Below are 21,048 nucleotides of genomic sequence, written 5' to 3'. Positions count from 1 at the left end.
CTGTATACTCCATGCCAATGGCCAATGCCGTTCCTACCTCAGTGTTGCCAGAACATTCTATTCCAATTTTCTGTGTACTGTCTGCCCAGTGCAGTCGTCCACAGCTGGACAGTGGTGTAGCCAAAACCGCTCCCCTGGCACTTTATGCCCCCCCCCTTCCTTAACGCTTAATTTTGTCCCTGTCCAAGTTGACATAAATTGATTGGATTAAATCATGTCATTAACAGGCTGGAAAAGCGGTTGCATATGCTCGCCTCGCTCCCCGAAGCAGAGCTGTTTGGCCCTGGTCTCCCCTCTCCCTTCACAGCCTGCTAGTTCAGCTGCCAACACACAACAGCAAGAAGTCCAGACATCCCTCCCTGGCCATGGCTCTCTGGCTCTGCCAAGGCAAAACTAACACCATGGACTGGATAGTAGCTTTAGCTGCCGCTGATGTGTGACGTTCAGGGTTGAACTCTTATAGATGAGTTGTTAGAGGACTCCTAACTATCCCCTCAAAAATAGTGTGTTCAAAAGCCTTGGTTTTACCTCTGATATTAAATCTGTGTGTGTGTGTGTGTGTGTGTGTGTGTGTGTGTGTGTGTGTGTGTGTGTGTGTGTGTGTGCGTGCGTGCGTGCGTGTGTGTGTGTGGACAGCGTTTTTGTGTGTGTGTGTGTGTGTGTGTGTCTACGTAACAGCTTTTTTCCATCTACGTAACATTGCAAAAATCAGAAACTTTCTGTCCAAAAATGATGCAGAAATATTAATCCATGCTTTTGTCACTTCTAGGTTAGACTACTGCAATGCTCTACTTTCCGGCTACCCGGATAAAGCACTAAATAAACTTCAGTTAGTGCTAAATACGGCTGCTAGAATCCTGACTAGAACCAAAAAAATTGATCATATTACTCCAGTGCTAGCCTCCCTACACTGGCTTCCTGTCAAAGCAAGGGCTGATTTCAAGGTTTTACTGCTAACCTACAAAGCATTACATGGGCTTGCTCCTACCTATCTCTCTGATTTGGTCCTGCCGTACATACCTACACGTACGCTACGGTCACAAGACGCAGGCCTCCTAATTGTCCCTAGAATTTCTAAGCAAACAGCTGGAGGCAGGGCTTTCTCCTATAGAGCTCCATTTTTATGGAACGGTCTGCCTACCCATGTCAGAGACGCAAACTCGGTCTCAACCTTTAAGTCTTTACTGAAGACTCATCTCTTCAGTGGGTCATATGATTGAGTGTAGTCTGGCCCAGGAGTGGAAAGGTGAACGGAAAGGCTCTGGAGCAACGAACCGCCCTTGCTGTCTCTGCCTGGCCAGTTCCCCTCTTTCCACTGGGATTCTCTGCCTCTAACCCTATTACAGGGGCTGAGTCACTGGCTTTACTGGGGCTCTCTCACGCCGTCCCTGGAAGGGGTGCGTCACCTGAGTGGGTTGATTCACTGATGTGGTCATCCTGTCTGGGTTGGCGCCCCCCCTTGGGTTGTGCCATGGCGGAGATCTTTGTGGGCTATACTTTGCCTTGTCTCAGGATGGTAAGTTGGTGGTTGAAGATATCCCTCTAGTGGTGTGGGGGCTGTGCTTTGGCAAAGTGGGTGGGGTTATATCCTTCCTGTTTGGCCCTGTCCGGGGGTGTCCTCGGATGGGGCCACAGTGTCTCCTGACCCCTCCTGTCTCAGCCTCCAGTATTTATGCTGCAGTAGTTTATGTGTCGGGGGGCTAGGGTCAGTTTTTTATATCTGGAGTACTTCTCCTGTCCTATTTGGTGTCCTGTGTGAATTTAAGTGTGCTTTCTCTAATTCTCTCTTTCTTTCTCTCTCTCGGAGGACCTGAGCCCTAGGACCATGCCCCAGGACTACCTGACATGATGACTCCTTGCTGTCACCAGTCCACCTGGCCGTGCTGCTGCTCCAGTTTCAACTGTTCTGCCTTATTATTATTCGACCATGCTGGTCATTTATGAACATTTGAACATCTTGGCCATGTTCTGTTATAATCTCCACCCGGCACAGCCCGAAGAGGACTGGCCACCCCACATGTGCTCTCTCTAATTCTCTCTTTCTCTCTTTCTTTCTCTCTCTCGGAGGACCTGAGCCCTAGGATCATGCCCCAGGACTACCTGACATGATGACTCCTTGCTGTCCCCAGTCCACCTGGCCGTGCTGCTGCTCCAGTTTCAACTGTTCTGCCTTATTATTATTCGACCATGCTGGTCATTTATGAACATTTGAACATCTTGGCCATGTTCTGTTATAATCTCCACCCGGCACAGCCAAAAGAGGACTGGCCACCCCACATAGCCTGGTTCCTCTCTAAGTTTCTTCCTAGGTTTTGGCCTTTCTAGGGTGTTTTTCCTAGCCACTGTGCTTCTACACCTGCATTGCTTGCTGTTTGGGGTTTTAGGCTGGGTTTCTGTACAGCACTTTGAGATATCAGCTGATGTACGAAGGGCTATATAAATAAATTTGATTTGATTTGTGTGTGTGCGCGCCCTTCACAGTAGCTGGTGAGGAACCAGAACTACAGGGAGCACACAGAAGGCAAGGCGAGGGAGGTGGAAGAGAGAGACAGCTGCTTCCTAAGGAGTATGAGGAGGGGCTGGTGGCTTGGCCTACTCAGACCATAGCCGAGGGCCACGCCGCCTTCAGCTTTGGCCAGCCAGTGACCAGCGAGGAGCATGTCAGAACAGCTAACATATTCCAGCCTGACTCCTGGACACCCACAGCCAAGATATACACACACACACACACAAAAAAACAGTATTGCGATACTGGATTTTCCAGGGTAAAACATAAAACCCGAAGCAGTCTGAACTCTATGGTCTTTTAAAAACCTGCTGTTGTGTGAACTGTTTACCTTATTAAGAAATGTCTGCCTATGTTTGGATCCTTATTTCCTTGCCATGATACTGGTACCTAACGCACACTATGGTACACACACACAACACATTATATACACAAAATAGAACTTCACAAGTTTCCTTCCATCCTCACCACCATTGTTCAGTGACCCACCTGAAAAGACTGGTCAATTGAAAGCAGCAAGGTAGAGGAAGGAAGCTTCATAATCCCTCTCCTTTAGTATAGGGAACTTGGGGCTGGAAGATGGACTGGATCGTATTCATTAGTGCACACCTTAGCAAAATGCTTGGCAATGGAAACCGGTCATTTCAAACAAGTTTGACATAAGTGGTTTCCAACCGCAACACGTTTTATTACGGTTTGCAGTAATGAATACAACGGACATGATGTATACTCTCTTACATGAAAAACCTTTTGTGTTGAATCAGGGAAACTTGATATAGTGCGTGGCATTCATGGGGTGTAGAAGACACATTTTCTGATCTCCAACTATAAAGGCGTTGTATACGAGTTGTGTTGTAGGTAATCAAGGTATATTTGATGATTTTTTTGTGGTTTGTAAATTAAACTACCAGGCTTGAGCAAACTGGGATGTGATGTAAGTGCTGGCAAGTAGGTGGTAGTGTTTCTCAGTTGGTAGATCATGGCGATTGCAATGTCATAATGGTGGGTTTGATTCCCACTGGGGCCACCCATATAAAAAGGTATGCACACTATTGTAAGTTGATTTGGATAAAGTGTTTGCCCAAATGGCATACATATATTTTCAGTGTGACACATTTATTTTTTATGTCTTTACATATGTATGATATACACCTCATCATCTGACACTACAAACCTTTTAACCATTTTTTTTTTTAACTACATGAAGCCCATGCATGACAACTGCCTGGAACATATCTTGGTCGAGTTCCTGCCCGAGTTCATACCAGACTCCTGTCAGATCTCAAAACGATTGGATAGGTGTTTAATTATCAGCTATGATATAGCAGTCTATGCCCGACTGAACAGTTGATGACATAAAACCATTGGTTGATGCAGTACAATGCCTGCGCATCAAGTCGGGTCGGAACTCAACCGTTTTCAATTAAGCGTCATACAGGCAGGATTATGGGGAATTATGTTTTGCAAAGAAATACAAGCCTATTTTATTTAGAAGTTCATTTAATAAAAACATGCAAGTGATTCAGAAATTTAACAAGTCATTTAAAATGGAGATAAACAATCAAAGTAGTTTATGAAATCATTGGAATGGAGTTGTTACAAATGGAATGCTAAGTACTGCAACACCACCATAATCAGAATCCCGGTTCACACGCTGATAGCCCAATCAAATGAGCCTCCTCTGTCTATACAGTTCCCTCTCAGCTCTGTAAGGCCACCATGTAGGGCCTACAATCCTTCCTACACTGGACAGGAGTGATGGTCTGTGGTCCTGCACTGGACTGGGTTGAGGAGGCGAGGGGGAGCGGTGTTGCAAGTGAAGAGAGTGTTGAGCATAGCTGTGTACTGTAGCTATTCTCTCTCCCTCCACAGTTCAGTCTTTCTTGGTCCTCTTGGCCTTGGCGATATTCTCCTGACGTTTCTGCTTCTTCTTCTGTTCGCGGTCGCGCACTTCAATCATCTTGGCCAGTTTCCACGACAACAGGGCGCTGGCGATGAAGAGGGGTGTAAGTGCCAGGATGACAGTGGTCAGAAAGCCGTACGGGTCCTTGGCCGCCCATTCCACCAGGTACTCCGCCCACGCCCGCATGTCAATCATCCTGATCGCCAACAGCAACTCCAATCCCAAACCTGGAACATGGGAATGAGGAGAAGGTTTATTATTTAAACATAAGAAGCTTGCAACAAAACATTGTCACTGCCTACACACTGTTGCCCTGCTGAACATTAAACTGCTGACTGGGTACAATTTACTCACCACCAACAGGTGCTGCTACTCCCCCCCAAAATAAACACACTTATCTTTTCCTACTAGCACAGACTTTGATAAATTGTTGAGGGGAAATGTACTTTATACGAATGATGTGGTCTCACCTATCTTAAGATGAATGCACTAATTGTAAGTTGCTCTGGATAAGAGCCTCTGCTAAATGACTTAAAATGTCAAATGGAAGTAGCCTAGGCTCTGTTGCTACAGCCACACAGTTTCAGAATCTGGTGACATCTTTTAATTTCAAATCTAACCAATGTTATGTTTACATTGGATGTCTTGTATGCTAGATTATATACCTACCGTGTACTGGTATACAAGTGAAAAACAGTCAAACTGCCTCTGTAATTTTAAAGTCTCAACCACAGATAGTTCCACGCCCAAAATAGTTATTCCATGAGCATGAAATAGCCTATGCACAACGCACTGAATATACACATTACTTTAGTACTGGAGAAGCAAAAGACAGATTGCCTCTTTACAACTAACATTAGCTTAGCCACTAACCGTTAGCTACATAACAAACTCAGTTAGCGTCTGTAAAGATTTAGATGCACTACTGTTCCACTGGAGGTCATAAGGTGAATGCACCAATTTGTAAGTCGCTCTGGATAAGAGCGTCTGCTAAATGACTTAAATGTAAATGTAAATGTAATCAATTACGCTAACGTTAGGTAGGTAGCTAGCTAGCTTATTTGCATTGTAAAACAGCCTCATCGCCCTAGCAACTTTGATCTAGTTTCGCAGTAAACACAGCGACAACTATTTAAATCAAGGCTATATAACAGTGGTATAATTAGTTTAACATACTCACTTACCAGAGATTTTTGTTTTTATCCCACGCTGATCCGGCACCCTACCACCAGGAAGTTGGTTCTTGCTAGTGGTTATGACGTGTACAGCCTGGCATGGCATGTATGGAATTGTAGTTTTATTGTGATGGAAGGATACCAGTGACCTCAGACTCTAGACAACTAGAGAGAACTTTTCAAGAAAGTTCATGCGTGCGTTTGAGCAGATCCCTTTTGTCAAGCCGCTTTTCATTGTGTTGCACTACTGGACCAAAAGTGGGCTTGTTCGAAATTGTAGATCAGTCAGTCAATCACCATTTACCCACAATGCATCATGGATTTGATGGTCTTGAGCTGATCACTTTTGTCAAGTCGGTGACAATCGTCGGTCACTACCTTTCAAAGTGTATTGTATTATAGGTACCAAAATTGGTATTGTTCGATGTGGAAGCCGATAGTACAGGCGACTGCTGATTGACTGAGAGTTGTGTAAAGTACTTAAGAAAAAAAGTAGTAAAATACTACTTAAGTAGTTTTGGGGGGTATCTGTACTTTACTATTTTTGACAACTTTTACTCCACTGCATTCCTAAAGAAAATAATCTACTTTTTACTCCATACATTTTCACTGACACCAAAAAGTACTCATTACATTACAAATGCTTAGCAGGACAGGAAAATTGTCAAATTCTCACACTTATCAAGAGAACATCCCTGGTCATCCCTGCTGCCTCTGATCTGGCAGATTCACTAAACACAAATGCTTTGTTTGTAAATTATGTCTGAGTGTGCCCCTGGTTATTCTTATTTTTATATATATAAATATATATTGTGCCGTCTACTACTCAAATCACGCTACTCATTATTATTTGTAGCTCATTCAGTCACCATTTACCAACAATACATCATGGATTTGATGCTATCGAACACGGCCTATTGGGTGCTTTTGAGTGGATCACTTTTGTCAAGTCGGTGACCATCGTTAGTCACTGACTTTCAAAGTGTGTTGCATTGTGGGAATAAAAATAGTCTGACTTGCACCTAAATGTCGACTGCATGAAGATCGCCAACGATCTATCATGGTCCAAACACACCAAGACAGTCGTGAAGAGGGCACGACAAAACCTTTTCCCCCTCAGGAGACTGAAAAGATTTGGCATGGGTCCTCAGATCCTCAAAATGTCCTACAGCTGCCCAATCAAGAGCATGGTTGCATCACCGCCTGGTATGGCAACTGCTCGGCATCTGACCTCAAGGCACTACAGAGAGTAGTACGTACGGCCCAGTACATCACTGGGGCCAAGCTTCCTGCAGTCCAAGACCTATATAATAGGCGGTGTCAGAGGAAAGCCCATAAAATAGTCAGAGACTCCAGTCACCCAAGTCATAGATAGTTTTCTCTGCAACCGCACGGCAAGCGGTACCAGAGCGCCAAGTCTAGGACCAAAAGACTCCTTAACAGCTTCTACCCCCAAGCCATAAGACTGCTGAACAACTAATCAAATGGCCACCGGAATATTACATTGACCCCCCCCCCCCCATTTGGTTTTGTACTATTATATTGACCCCACATGTGACAAATAAAGTTTGATTTGATTTGAAGTTTTGACTGCAATTTACTGCAAGTTTCAGCATTTGCTGTTAACCAACTTCATGCTGCAGTCAATCGCCTGCATTGTGGGAGGCTCTATTATCAACAATAGAGTGGATATACAAATTTTATGTGATATTTGAGGCTCTCTCTCACTAATTGATTATACAATGTACACACACCACAGGAGGTTGGTGGCACCTTAACTTGGGAGAACGGGCTCGTGGTAATGGCTGGAGTGGAATTAGTGGAATGGTAAATAATACATTAAACACATGGCTTCCCATGTGTTCGATGCTATTTCATTCTCGCCATTCCAGACATTATTATGAGTCATCCTCCCCTGACGCACATATATTTCAGTTTGTGATTGTGTGATCAGGGGGTTGGAGACATTTTTATTTCGACATTAAAAGGAACAACTTTTATTTAAGCTACCCTTACGGTAAATATAATTTACTTGAGCAAAGTTACTTTGAAAAAGTAGTTCACTACCTCCAAATGACTTTCTGAAAAATGATCATGCGTAAATCTGAAATGTCAATGACTACAAATTGCAAGAACAAATCATTTTGCAGTCATATTTATTTTTATTTTTATTTCACCTTTATTTAACCAGGTAGGCTAGTTGAGAACAAGTTCTCATTTGCAACTGCGACCTGGCCAAGATAAAGCATAGCAGTGTGAACAGAAAACACAGAGTTACACATGGAGTAAACAATTAACAAGTCAATAACACAGTAGAAAAAAATGGGCAGTCTATATACAATGTGTGCAAAAGGCATGAGGTAGGCGAATAATACAATTTTGCAGATTAACACTGGGGTGATAAATGATCAGATGGTCATGTACAGGTAGAGATATTGGTGTGCAAAAGAGCAGAAAAGTAAATAAATAAATAAAAAATAAAAAACAGTATAAAAACAGTATGGGAATGAGGTAGGTGAAAATGGGTGGGCTATTTACCAATAGACTATGTACAGCTGCAGCGATCGGTTAGCTGCTCGGATAGCTGATGTTTGAAGTTGGTGAGGGAGATAAAAGTCTCCAACTTCAGCGATTTTTGCAGTTCGTTCCAGTCACAGGCAGCAGAGTACTGGAACGAAAGGCGGCCAAATGAGGTGTTGGCTTTAGGGATGATCAGTGAGATACACCTGCTGGAGCGTGTGCTACGGATGGGTGTTGCCATCGTGACCAGTGAACTGAGATAAGGCGGAGCTTTACCTAGCATGGACTTGTAGATGACCTGGAGCCAGTGGGTCTGGCGACGAATATGTAGCGAGGGCCAGCCGACTAGAGCATACAAAAATATGTTAACATAAGGTGTAAATTAGCCTATTAAACACAACTAAATTTCCAATGAGAATTAGAATTCGGCAAATGTGTTGCAAAAGGAAATGATTGCCTACTTCCCCCATATTTTATTTTAGGAAAAAAAAGTAGTGCAGTTCCAGTAGTTAGCTACACCTTTAAATGGCAAAAACATTTAACTACTGAAAACACTACCTAGATTTGAAATGAGTTAAACTACCACCAATCTGCTGCAAAATGTAGTTAACTTACTGGTGGAACTACATGTAGTTCATTACTCCCCAACACTGGTTACAAGTGTGCTTCTTTGAAGGCAACCATCTTGAGACCATGCTGTTTTGACAATTGTTTGGGGTAGGCCAATGTTGGAAAGTGCTCAAAACGCAGGCCTATGTAACTTTATCTGCATCCGTGTTTGTTTATTTGAGTTTAAACCGTAGAAGGCAGTGTTAAATGTCATTTGAATCGATGGCCAAAAGTTTTGGTCACCAGTTTTCTGATATTTAATGAGAAAATAAAAAAGTTGAACTCCACAACAAAGGAGCATCAGGCTGTCTGAACTTCCTGTGTGGAAGTATTGAAACCAAATCGGGGTTGGTCACACCTGCAGTTCAAAGGCTTCTGCACACAGGGGAGGAGAGGGGGTTCGCCTGAAACGCATGCAGGACAACCAGACAGGCAAATGCACATACCAAGCAGAGAGTTTGCTTTTAGTTGGGATTAATAATGCTCATTACTAAACCAGCCTATTGTTTCAACATAGCATGTTATTCTATCAGCCTATGCCAAAGTCTAGGCCTATAGGCTAGTTATAACGTTAATCTATTCACAAACCCTTTATAAATATGGGCATTCATAAAAAGGTACCCCAGTTAACTTACAACACAGGAAAAGAAAATTAAGGCACTTTTGTCAAACGTGTGTGAGTGTGAGTCCTTGAGCTAGAATACAATGTTGGAATGTATTCTTGGTATTCTTGGTATTTACTTTTGTTCATTAGACAGAAAGAGAGAGAGGCCATTGTTAATTGAATAAGGCCCTTATTGATAAAATGATTAGAGAATGGACGAGCCGTCCATATCCTTACGTTCCTCCCACGCCCTCTCCCTCACTGACAGTTGAGCCCTCTGAACTTGCTAAGAAAACAACCCAGTCACTCGTGATGTTATTGAGAGGAGAGAGACTACGGTTGTAGAGGTCTTCTTCAATACCAAAAATGCGGCTTCAACTCTTGCCCCTTTAACCCCTGTGGGAAACTATAAGACCGCCCTTGGATAAGACCCCGCCTTTAAACTCAAACACTAACAAACTTCAGAGTATTTTCGTCTTTTAGTATCCCCCCACCACCACACACTGGGGCCCCGCCTTCTCGCTCCGGAATGGCTTCACAAAGGATTTGCCGACGTTTGGGAATTCCGCCTATAGCTCCTTTTTTCACCGACACTTGTGCGCTGGAATCGGCCCAGGATGACCAAGGATCCCACCCATCTCGGTTAATTTGACAACACAAAGGACTTCGCCGAACCCAAAAGAAACCGCCTACTAATTCCAAATAAGGGTCGTCTCTCCATGTACGGCAAACAATCGGTTGGAGTGCCCTTTTCTCTTCCGTATCCCGTTTATATGATCGGGGAGACTGTGCTGCAAGTTACAGCGGTGCAATCATGGCGGAGCGAGTCCAGCAGCCCCCGGCCAAGCGGCTCTGCTGCAGGCCCGGCTACAACCCGGCATGCAGACAGGGGCAGCGGGCTGGAGGAGTACTGTGTGGCGGTCCGGGGTCCGCTCCAGGGGGATCGGGAAAAACACACAACCCCGAATCGCTGCTAGACATAGCGGCGCGGAGAGTCGCGGAGAAGTGGCCCTTCCAACGGGTGGAGGAACGGTTCGAACGTATTCCAGAACCCGTCCAGAGAAGGATCGTGTACTGGTCCTTTCCGAGGAGCGAAAAGGAGATCTGCATGTATTCTTCGTTCAACACCGGAGGAGAAGAGAGTGGAACTAGCGGGGAAAATCATGAAGAGACTCAGCTGCCTTTCCTACGGGGTGTCACTCTGCTGGAGGGCGGCTGGGTGGACAACGTACTGCAAGTCGGTGAGTATCTATCGCTAGGCTACTGGGAAATATGATGCTTGCCGGGGAATAACAGTTAGCTAACCCACGTTGGTATATCTGTCATGTGGGAGAGAGAATTGACATTATCTACCCGCATTCATTCCATGCTATTCTGTCATTTCCAGTGAAGGGGGCAGAGTAACGAACAGTTTTCCCTTTGTTTTTGCCCAGTGTGCATATAAAATTGCCCTGAGCCGTTCCCATTTGAACGCATAGCACTTTGTTCATATTTTCGTGATCGTTTGTCTTTTCAGCTTTCTGTCTACCTCCAATGGGTAACCAAACAAAAGCCCCTATATCTGTTCACCACTGGATAAATTGTATATATGTAGAACGGTTGGGGGGGACAGCGATTTAAAGCTACAGCGCCTCTATTTTGTTTGCCAAACACCTTTTGTGAGATGTATAAGCTTTTTTTCTACTGCTTTTCAGCTTTCGTGGGAGATTTTTCCAAGCACGAGAAAATGAGTAGGCTATGAGATGGCACGAGCTAGTGTAGGCTATGCCATTGCCAATGTCGTACAGTTATGCGTCCTATTCCATAATGCATTATTTGTAGGATATCGAGTCTAAATAAATATAGGCATTTAGCCTGCTGTGGCCTCAACCCTCCTGCCTCCCTTTACCAGAGCCATAATATTCCTGCATTCATCAGTGCAATAGGCTCAGCTGTCACCCTGCCTCCCCACCCTTGGAAACGCTTCAGCATTTTAATTTCATTACCCTCCCCAGTTCATCTGAATTCTAATGCAATCTGCAAACTTGATTACATATGCAGGATCTTTCCCCGTCCCTCCTCCCCTGGTTCTCTCCCTTCAGAAGGATCTGTATTTCTCCAGCTCTTTAGGTCTTGGATCATATGTTGTGCACAACAGTATCCCTCCACCAGCTCCTAGCTGTTTACCAGATTCCTTAGCATTAATGCTTATTTGTGTGCTGCCTGCCATGTTGCCATGTTAGCAAATGAGTGTTGGTTCAGATTTGGTGAGGTGTGTGTGTGTGTGTGTGTGTGTGTGTGTGTGTGTGTGTGTGTGTGTGTGTGTGTGTGTGTGTGTGTGTGTGTGTGTGTAAAAGAGGGAGATGGATGGAAAGAGGAGTTTGTGTGTTGTCTGTCTCATTCCGCATGCTAGCAGGGAGAGGGAGGATGACAGGTGAACCCTCAGCAGAAGGAGGGCCTGTTGTGCTGATTGCAATTTTCACCCCCAATTTTTTGCAGGTAAAATAAAGTGATAAATAAAAGATGCAATCTTCTCCCAGGGGATAGGCTGACACAGGAGGAACGGCTTAAAAGCAGGGTGACATGGGAGGGAGGGGGCTGTCAACCGCTGGAGGATTTGTCCAAAGTGTGTGTGTGTGTGTGTGTGTGTACTATTGGGGTGTTGATGAAAGACGGTACATGAACAGAGCGAGAAGGCAGAGGTTGTTGTGTGTAAAAGCTAATCTAGTTGAATGAGTCTGTACTCTCCCCCTCTCCCTGGTGAACAGCTATAAAATGCTCCATATTTACTCCCCTAAGGCCAACTACCAGCCCCCTGGTCTCCTGATTATTTATCTGTTTCTCAAAGACATTAATCACCCCCCTGTACATCAATGCTGAGTTTGAAGAGTAGACCAGGGGGAGGGATGGGGGATGCAGTATAAGGAGAGAATGGGTAGAAGAGATGGAGAGAGAGCGAGCCCCAGGACAGCAACACAATTAGACCCAACCAAATCATGACAAAACAAAAATGCTATATGGCATTGACTATGTACAGACTCAGTAACTATTTGCACATTGTTACAACACTGTATAATACATATATACACATACACACATATATATATATATATATATATATATATATAGCCATAATATGACATTTGAAATGTCTCTATCCTTTGGCATTTTGAGTGTAGTGTTTACTGTAAAAAAACAACTTTTGTTTTATCTATTTCACTTGCTTGAGAGAGAGAAATCCAGTGGCAGTCGCTGGACCCAGGTTTGAGTCCCTTTACTAGACCCCTAATACACCTGCATTCATCAGTGCAATAGGATCAGCTGTCAGCTGTCACTCTGCCCCCAGGAATTCCTACCTGCAGCAACACTAGTGGACAATGCTGGAAAGCCTGTAAAAGCACAGTGCCTCAAAGTGCCCCAAAACTCCTGGCCCTAATTATGAGCTATGGAGTGGATTATGACATCATGTTGCAGTTATCTGAAAGTAGTTGACTTCATGCTTTTGCCGTGTGCACGTGTGTGTGCCTCCTAGTAAACCATGTCTTAAGCATTTATACGGCAATAATGAGTGCACAAGCAGTAGTGTCATCAGTTTGTATTTCATCCCAATTTAGGCCTTCACATCGACTTCATATCGCCTATAAATCACCTTTATTTATCAGCAGCATTGAGCTGAACGTTGGGCACTATGTCATGGGCACAGAACGGGGTAAATCACTCCAGAGAGAAAGATGGAGGAAGGTGGTGGGGGAGACTAGCCTCATTAGCAGGTGAAAAAACAACAGTGACCTCTTAAGGCGTACGCATACTTAATAGTTCAGAAGAGTTTGTGCTTATATTATGGTGACATTATGTGACTTTTTTTGTTAGGTTTGGACTTGGGTAATTATTATTATTATTTTTTGACTGTTCGGGCACAACATTTTTGTGCAAGCTGAAGTTCAGATCTGAAGTCTACACCCCTTCATCTGTGATTGGTCAACAGTAGGCATTCTTCTATAAAGTCTTTGTTGTCATTCAACGAGATGACTCGTTTTCAGGAACATTTTTATTTGACTATGTCAAAAGGAATGACAGATTTCTATTACGGCTGTTTTCTCGTTGTTCAAGCGAAGGTCGGTTTGGCTAGCAGAGTTCGGCTAGGTTTAGGGTTACTACTCACATGTGCATGAGAGGATGAGAATTGGCGTACGCGTTCATGGGTTTAAATGTCTCTGCCTGTGACTAAGACAGTGACATTGAGCATGTGTGTATTGAGAACACACAACCTCACTTCTCTGCTTCAGTTCTTCAGCAAAAGCTTCTTCAGTTCTTCAGGGGCCTGCTTTGGCATTTCAGGCAGTGTCAAATGAAAGCCTTTTATCCGTCACGTGCTTAGTCTACATGTGGTGTTTACGAACAGTGAAAAGTTTACTTACTGGCCTTTCCCAGCAATGCAGAGAGAAGGAAAAATAAAGAAGTAATAGAAAAGTAACAGCGTGTGATAATAAAAGTAATTACATACACAATGAGTAACGATAACTTGGCTATATAGAGGACGTACCATGTTCAGGGGTACAAGGAAATTGAGGTAGATAGTGTCTTCAGAAAGTATTCAGATCCTTTCACTTTTTCCACATTTCGTAAGGTTAGTCTTATTCAAAAATTTATGAAATTGTTTTTGTTTTTCCCCGCCCGTCTACACACAATGCACATAAAGACAAAGTGAAAACAGAGAATAAATAAATAAATAGAATAAATAAAATACGAAACGTCTAATTTTCGTAAGTATTCACACTCCAGAGTCGATACATATTAGAATAACCTTTGGCAGCGATGACAGCTCTGAGTCTATCTGGGTAAGTCTCTTAAGATCTTTGCACAAATATTTAATTCAAAACTGTGACTCTGCCACGCAGGAACATTCACCATCTTCTTGGTAAGCAACTCCAGGGGAGATTTGGCCGTGTGTTTTAAGGTATTGTCCTGCTGAAAGGTGAATTCACCTTCCAGTGTCTGGTGAAAAGCAGACTGAACCAGGTTTTCCTCTAGGATTTTGCTTGTGCTTAGCTCCAGGTTTTCAACAAGGATCTCTCTGTACTTTGCGCCGTTCATCTTTACCTCGATCCTGACTTGTCTCCCAGTCTCTGATGCTGAAAAACAGCCCCACAGCATGATGCTGCCACCACCATGCTTCACCGTAGGGATGGTGCCAGGTTTCCTCCAGATGTGACGCTTGGCATTCAGGCCAAAGAGTTCCATCTTGGTTTCATCAGACCAGAGAATCTTGTTTCTCATGGTCTGAGAGTCCTTTAGGTGCCTTTTGGAAAACTCCAAGCGGGCTGTCATGTGCCTTTTACTGAAGAGTGGCTTCAGTCTGGCTACTCTACCATAAAGCCACGACTCCGAGAAACATCGGATATTACAGTTCTTCAGGTCCTGTTGATAAGATGGAGTTCATCCAGTTTGTTCTCCATTGATTGAATGAAAGGTATTTCGTTCACAGAAGTGCATGATTTATGATCTGGAACTTAAATGTTGCATGACCATGTTGTCTTTGAGTCTCTGTGGCTCCATTTGGGCACTATGTAAGCAGAAAGCTCTAGGCCTCTACACTCTCCTGTTGTAGAGGAGCCTTTATTTCCTTATGGTTGATTCCATTATTTTTTCAGGTTAGTTATCTGAGCACAGTTTCTTTTAAAACAACCACCTGGCCTAAGGGTTGTTTAGATGTATCTCCTTCATGGCCACTTCTTAAAGTATGCTAACTGTTCAGTGAAATATTCTGTTAACTCATACCCAAATAATGTTGTTGACTCATCCTATACTCATATTTGTGGCCAAAGCATACATTGGAGACAACCCACAAACCCCCACCTCAAACTTGTATCTGATGCCATCTTGCTGAGGAGGATCAGCTGACCAATCAGCGGTCTACTCGCATGAATATTTTTAATGACCGCTATACGCCCAGACCATTCTGTTAACCCAGTAACCTGGTTATCTTGTTGTGATTGGATTGGACCCTGGGACTCCCTTTTCCCCTTGCCATGTGACCGACCCTGGGATCCTATCGTCATAGAAACATGGCTGGGTCTGGGTTAGTGTAAACAACTGTCTTTCCAAAGGAACATGAGCACACCAGAGACGGAAGAGGAAGCGAGACACCACACTTGCAGTTTTGTTTTTTTTCATTTTCTTTTTTCTGGTTCAATAATCGTAAATGAACTAAGTAGACCAGACCCTGCTGCTATAGCATTGTTGTCTATGGGATACACACACAGTTAAGTAGACCTGAACGCACTATTTCTTTTCATTAGTTCACTCAGGCCGTTTACAATCTTCATTCATCCATCATCTTTGGGAGCACCATCCAAGGGTAAGGAGTGTTTTAGGGAAAACCGGTATCCTACGACTCAGTTTCATTCGTATGGCTGACTGGATACAAGATGGGCTTCGTTTCAGCTGCTTTGTCATGGAAACACATTAACCGAGGTGGGAGCTTAAAGATAGGCAGATGATACACAAAGGGTGTAGCCTAGTTCTGAAGAAGCTCACAGATACTTCAGCTGTATTCCAGCTTCCAGTTCCCAGCTCATATTCCCCTCCCCAACTTCCAGTAAAATGTATGCACACATGACTGTAAGTCGCTATGAATAAAAGCATCTGCTAAATGGCTATTATTATTATTTATTATTATTATTTCTTTCCAGCCCCTGTTCCCCTCCCCACCTTCCAGACCTCAGCTGTTGTTCCTCTCTCCACCTTCCATGTTCCAGCCCTCAGCTCCTCACCCTATATTCTGTTAACTCATACCCAAATAATGTTGTTGACTCATCCTATACTCATATTTGTGGCCAAAAAGCCCAACTGTTATGGATCTTCCAGCCCTAACCACCAGTCATACAGCCCCCTTCTCCAGTTCCATTCTCCAGCCTCAGTCTTCAGCCCCAGCCTGTGGTGTTTTCCTGTCTCTAGTCTTGGCCTGTGGCTGGGTTGTGTCATGACACTTTCCAAGAATTCGGTCTTCCCCAGAATGCCGCTCATATGCTCTCGTCTCAAACCAGAGGAGAGAGGGAGGGAACAAAGAGGAAAGAGAGATGGCTATAGCACCAATGACAAGACCCCATTTAAATGTTCTCCATTTCATTACTTTTATTACCAGTCCTCTCTTCTCTCGATTTGTCAATAATAACAGCAGAGGAATGCCAAACTCAGCATTTGGCTCTATCTTTTTCTTGATAATTAATTCCTCTTTGCACCAATGTGCTGCTGCTGAAATAAGCACTAAGCTGGACCCTGCCCCCATTCTGCCTGGATCCCGTTTCTGTGTGTGTGCGTTCGGGCCCCCATCCGTTTCTGTGTGTGTGCGTTCGGGCCCCTATCCTTGCCTCAGTCTGTAAGCCTGGAGTAAAGTGGTTGATGGTTATCCTACCTGCTGTCGTTACTGATTTGAGAATAAACATCTCTATCTGCCCAAAAACAAACATGGCGAGCGACCACCGGGGCCACTGGAGGGCTGGGTGGTGTGAAGGTTTCTCCCTGTCCCTATCTGAACCACAACTGGTTTGGGTTGTTTACGGCTCAACGGTTACTGTTGTGTTTGGAGAATTTTATGCAAATCTGAAATAATTTGATATGTTGTTAAAGGTAGGCAAAATTGTAAATATGGCTGTGTGTGTTTCAGCCTGGATAGAGTCTAGGCATTCTAAAGATGAGGGTGGATGGCATTCCTGTCAATCTTCGTTCTCATCCTATCTTGTTTCCATTCATTCACACACACACACACACACACACACACACACACACACACACTTGTCTCATAGCCTCAGGGCGCCAGGCAAGTTATTTAGTTTTGTTTTGGCACCTTTTTTGTTTGGCCCCTTAGAATGAACAGTTTACCTGGCGATGACCCCTCACACACACTCAAGGGGTGGAGGTGTTCACTCCCTCTCCTCCTCCACGGAGCTGGCCTCAGTCTGACCTCATCACTTGACCCCTCGGGGACTAGGCCAAAGGTCAGACTGTCCCCAGCTGTGTCATTCCGTTCCAGGGACTGTCCACAGGCACATGACTGTTTTCTAATAAACACATCCTAACTGGTGGAATATATGTTAATAGAAGCTCATGTCTTCCACTTTCCCTCCAGTAAGCATGTTAATAGAAGCTCATGTCTTCCACTTTCCCTCCAGTAAGCATGTTAATAGAAGCTCATGTCTTCCAGTTTCCCTCCAGTAAGCATGTTAATAGAAGCTCATGTCTTCCAGTTTCCCTCTAGTAAGCATGTTAATAGAAGCTCATGTCTTCCACTTTCCCTCCAGTAAGCATGTTAATAGAAGCTCATGTCTTCCACTTTCCCTCCAGTAAGCATGTTAATAGAAGCTCATGTCTTCCACTTTCCCTCCAGTAAGCATGTTAATAGAAGCTCATATATTTTTCTCCATTTACATTTGACATTTGAGTCATTTAGGAGACGCACATATCACAGTTATAGTAAATACATTTCCCTCAAAGTAGCAATCAGCAAAGTCGGAGCTAGTTACCCTCCTGTAATGTTAATAGAAGCTCATATCTTATTTATGCTCATCCATCTAGAATGGAAATACACTGTAGGCCTTTCTACTTCCTGTGTCCGTGAGGCTCCCACAGGAAACTCTGCTCTAGTACCATGAGCCAGACCTGCCCTGGGGCTCTCTGCTCTCTGAACCACACCATTCCTATCCAAAGCAACATTCAGTGGTGGGGAGTGGGGGACACCAGTGGCCATATTTGTTACAGGCTACCATTTGGAGTGCTTGATTAGCATAATTGATGCATGTATCTAGATGTGGGCTGTGTCTGTCTGATGTGGCCCATTCTGGCCTGGATGTTCCCCTAACCAGCAGAACCCAGTCAGGTCCTCCTCCCAGCAGAACCCAGTCAGGCAGGCCCTCCTCCCAGCAGAACCCAGTCAGGCCCTCCTCCCAGCAGAACCCAGTCAGGCCCTCCTCCCAGCAGAACCCAGTGAGGTCCTCCTCTCAGCAGAACCCAGTCAGGTCCTCCTCTCAGCAGAACCCAGTCAGGCCCTCCTCCCAGCCTCCTCGGGGCTCTACTGAGACACGTGTAATCCAGGGAGTGATGGGTAATGGCCTTCTCTGTGACTTACAGTCAGAGTCTATTGGACTGGATGGATGGCAGACACGCCTATAAAAACAAAAGAAAGCAAAGAGAGAGAGAGGGGAGGGAGGGAGGGAGGGAGCGGTCGATCGATAGAGTAGAGGGACATGTCTCCTAATAAAGATTTATTCCTTTTTTCATTCGCTCCATTCGCCCTGGCCGGGAGGGGGAGGAGAGACTGTGATTACCAGCTTGCCCCTGGTGTGTGTGTGTGCACTTTGCAGTTAACATGTCTCTGTGTGTATTGTGTGTGTGTTGCGTTTGCATGTGTGCGTCTCTCTCCAGTGAATATGGAGGATAAAAGCAGTCTCCATAGTCCTACAGGCAGTAGCAGTTTGCATGTGTGCGTCTCTCTCCAGTGAATATGGAGGATAAAAGCAGTTTAGTCCTGGCAGTAGCAGTTTGCATGTGTGCGTCTCTCTCCAGTGAATATGGAGGATAAAAGCATTCTCCATAGTCCTACAGGCAGTAGCAGTTTGCATGTGTGCGTCTCTCTCCAGTGAATATGGAGGATAAAAGCATTCTCCATAGTCCTACAGGCAGTAGCAGTTTGCATGTGTGCGTCTCTCTCCAGTGAATATGGAGGATAAAAAGCAGTCCTACAGGCAGCAGCAGTTTGCATGGAGGAATATGGAGGATAAAAGCAGTCTCCATAGTCCTACAGGCAGCAGCAGCTGTGTCTGTCCCCTGTGTTTGTGTCAGTTAATATTTAGTTCATCTCTGGTCTGGGACCTGCAGGATCGAGCGGAGCTCTTGGTCCACTATCCATCTCCCAATGATCTATATTCCACACCCTCCCTCCGCCATCAACCCCCACATAGAGAGAGAGAGAGCGAGAGGGGGAGAGAAGAGGACCAGGGGAGCGATGGGGATAGAGGCGGGGAGACCAGGGGTTTATTTGTTGAGGAAGGGGGGGAGGAGAGTTGGAATGAGGAAGGGGTTAGTTTGTGAAGGAGAGGTGGAGGGGTTAGTTTGTGAAGGAGAGGTGGAGGGGTTAGTTTGTGAAGGAGAGGTGGAGGGGTTAGTTTGTGAAGGAGAGGTGGAGGGGTTAGTTTGTGAAGGAGAGGTGGAGGGGTTAGTTTGTGAAGGAGAGGTGGAGGGGTTAGTTTGTGAAGGAGAGGTGGAGGGGTTAGTTTGTGAAGGGGAGGTGGAGGGGTTAGTTTGTGAAGGGGAGGTGGAGGGGTTAGTTTGTGAAGGAGAAGGAAGAGGGTCTGTGTGCACCCTCTGCATATGCCAATCAAGGGGAGGGGTGTGTGTGTGTGTCCTTCCCTCATGCACTATTTCCCTCACTATAGCCTATTATCTCATTGATATGCAGTGTGTAGTTATGACTGTCCACCTGCAGCTCATTGATATGCAGTGTGTAGTTATGACTGTCCACCTGCAGCTCATTGATATGCAGTGTGTAGTTATGACTGTCCACCTGCAGCTCATTGATATGCAGTGTGTAGACTTATGACTCATTGATCCACCTGCAGCTCATTGATATGCAGTGTGATATGCAGCTCATTGATATGCAGTGTGTAGTTATGACTGTCCACCTGCAGCTCATTGATATGCAGTGTGTAGTTATGACTGTCCAACTGCAGCTCATTGATATGCAGTGTGTAGTTATGACTGTCCACCTGCAGCTCATTGATATGCAGTGTGTAGTTATGACTGTCCAACTGCAGCTCATTGATATGCAGTGTGTAGTTATGACTGTCCAACTGCAGCTCATTGATATGCAGTGTGTAGTTATGACTGTCCAACTGCAGCTCATTGATATGCAGTGTGTAGTTATGACTGTCCAACTGCAGCTCATTGATATGCAGTGTGTAGTTATGACTGTCCACCTGCAGCTCATTGATATGCAGTGTGTAGTTATGACTGTCCAACTGCAGTGGCTCAAAACTTCTGACTCAATTGAACACACAGACAAATGCTTTTATCACAGTGACTTGCTCATCTGAATGGATATATAATAGCCTGGAAAGTGATTTTCTCCCAGCAGCAACTTGTCCTGTGGCAAAACCTCAACCACTCTCCTTGTCTTCAAATCTCATCTCAACACTTTTCTAGAAACAAGGCCAGTATACCTGCTGCTCTGCCTTAATTACACACCCTTTCAACTCTCTCTCTCTCTCTCTCTCTCTCTCCACCTGTTTGGGAGCTCAGTGTGTCATGACTACAGGCCTAATGAATAGCTTTACTGCTGCAGAACCACAACTGGCTTGGGGCCCCTGGTTCTGCCCCAGCCTCCTCCCGTTCCCAGCCCCCTCCCTCCTCTCCTGGCCCCTTGCCTTGGCTCCAGCCATAGTCCTGCCTAAGCTGAGCGTTTGGCTCTATAGCTCTGATTCTCTCTGGCCCCCACTTTCACCCCTCAACCACACGCTAGCTCCCTCACACACACATGCATGCACGTACTCATGCAGTATATGATCATTTCCATGTAAAAAGACCAATGAGCACCAACGTGAAGTTCGTAGGTGCATGTCAAACTGGGTGTCAAATGAAAGATACAAATAAATATATTAAGACATATTTTTTCCATCCTGAAAAATTGGAATGAACAAAGGCTTTCATTTCTTGTCAAACGGATGGAAAATGGGTCTCTGTCACAGTCGTCATAATGAGG

General features: G+C 44.7%; 2 protein-coding genes across 3 annotated transcripts in view; one reads left to right on the top strand and one right to left on the bottom strand.

Moving 5' to 3' along the window:
- Positions 1 to 3,988: 3,988 nt before the first annotated feature.
- LOC115140603 (small integral membrane protein 15-like) lies at positions 3,989 to 5,705 on the bottom strand. Of its 2 annotated transcripts, none has more exons than XM_029678953.2 (2): positions 5,594 to 5,705; positions 3,989 to 4,636 (listed from the first exon to the last, which is right to left on the bottom strand). In XM_029678953.2, the coding sequence occupies exons 1-2, from the start codon at positions 5,688 to 5,690 to the stop codon at positions 4,380 to 4,382; spliced, it is 354 nt and encodes a 117-aa protein (XP_029534813.1). In that variant the 5' UTR covers positions 5,691 to 5,705; the 3' UTR covers positions 3,989 to 4,379. The 2 variants fall into 2 exon arrangements, with proteins under 2 accessions (XP_029534813.1, XP_029534814.1); XM_029678954.2 differs by having other exon boundaries at positions 5,590 to 5,654.
- Positions 5,706 to 9,692: 3,987 nt separating this feature from the next.
- Positions 9,693 to 21,048, top strand: part of LOC115140282 (zinc finger SWIM domain-containing protein 6-like) — a 72,585-nt gene continuing 61,229 nt past the window's right edge. Inside the window, exon 1 of the mRNA XM_065026778.1 lies at positions 9,693 to 10,558. Within this exon, the coding sequence (XP_064882850.1) occupies positions 10,132 to 10,558 (427 nt within the window). The 5' untranslated portion in view covers positions 9,693 to 10,131. The remainder of the gene's footprint in view (positions 10,559 to 21,048) is intronic.

Source organism: Oncorhynchus nerka, linkage group LG13, assembly GCF_034236695.1.
Source record: "Oncorhynchus nerka isolate Pitt River linkage group LG13, Oner_Uvic_2.0, whole genome shotgun sequence".
NCBI classification, from domain to species: Eukaryota; Metazoa; Chordata; class Actinopteri; order Salmoniformes; family Salmonidae; genus Oncorhynchus; species Oncorhynchus nerka.
This window is presented reverse-complemented; position numbering and strand designations above follow the sequence as displayed.

Bases quoted from the DNA above. Each gene is read 5' to 3' on its own strand.
- LOC115140603 (XM_029678953.2), bottom strand. From the start codon at position 5,690: ATGCCATGCCAGGCTGTACACGTCATAACCACTAGCAAGAACCAACTT. The intron at 4,637-5,593 runs GTAAGTGAGTAT...CCCATGTTCCAG, and splicing joins GATAAAAACAAAAATCTCTG to GTTTGGGATTGGAGTTGCTG.